Source organism: Cariama cristata, unplaced genomic scaffold (genome assembly GCF_000690535.1).
Source record: "Cariama cristata isolate BGI_N322 unplaced genomic scaffold, ASM69053v1 scaffold12198, whole genome shotgun sequence".
In the NCBI taxonomy this organism is placed as follows: domain Eukaryota; kingdom Metazoa; phylum Chordata; class Aves; order Cariamiformes; family Cariamidae; genus Cariama; species Cariama cristata.
The window spans coordinates 9718-10248 of record NW_009631720.1 but is presented as its reverse complement, the minus strand read 5'-3'; the positions used below and the strand labels follow the sequence as shown (position 1 = coordinate 10248).

Genomic DNA, 531 nt, shown 5'->3' with positions numbered 1-531 from the left:
AACCGGGAGGGAGCCCTGGGCTGCTCAGTTCCTCGGGTCCTGGCCTGTAGGGCTGTCCCAAGTGCTGCACGGCAATGCCCGTCGTGCCCTGAGCCCCTGCCCCTGCTGGGGGGCACCGGCGTGGACTGGCCGGGCATCGCTCCTCACTTGAATTCGCAGTGGGCAGCTGTGACGACCCAGTTCTCGTTGATCAAGGAGCCACCGCAGAAATGGGAACCCCAGCGGCTCTGGGGAGGAAAGAGGGAGGAAGAGCTGGGGCTGAGCAGGCTGAGCCCCCTCCAAAGCTGGGGACAGGCAGAGCGTGTCGCAAGTCCCCTTGGTGCCTGCCCACCTCCCAGCCCCGGCTGGCCTTGCCGTGCTGCTGTGGTGCTTATGGCACTGATGCTGCCGCTGCCCGGGGAGCGGGACGGTGCCGTACCTGCAGGGACACCTGCCAGGGCCATGAGCCAGACACCGCATCCTGCCCGTTGATGATCCTCTCGCTGTAGTGCACCGAGGGCTGGATGGCGGGCACCCCGCAACCCGCGGGAG

The 531-nt window shown here is 67.6% G+C and overlaps 1 protein-coding gene across 1 annotated transcript in view; it reads right to left on the bottom strand.

Annotated features, from left to right (window-relative positions):
• Positions 1-531, bottom strand: part of CTRL (chymotrypsin-like) — a 2146-nt gene that overhangs the window by 1389 nt on the left and 226 nt on the right. Inside the window, exons 2-3 of the mRNA XM_009706086.1 lie at positions 419-525; positions 148-227 (exon numbers count right to left, since the gene is read on the bottom strand). Of these exons, the coding sequence (XP_009704388.1) occupies positions 148-227; positions 419-525 (187 nt within the window). The remainder of the gene's footprint in view (positions 1-147; positions 228-418; positions 526-531) is intronic.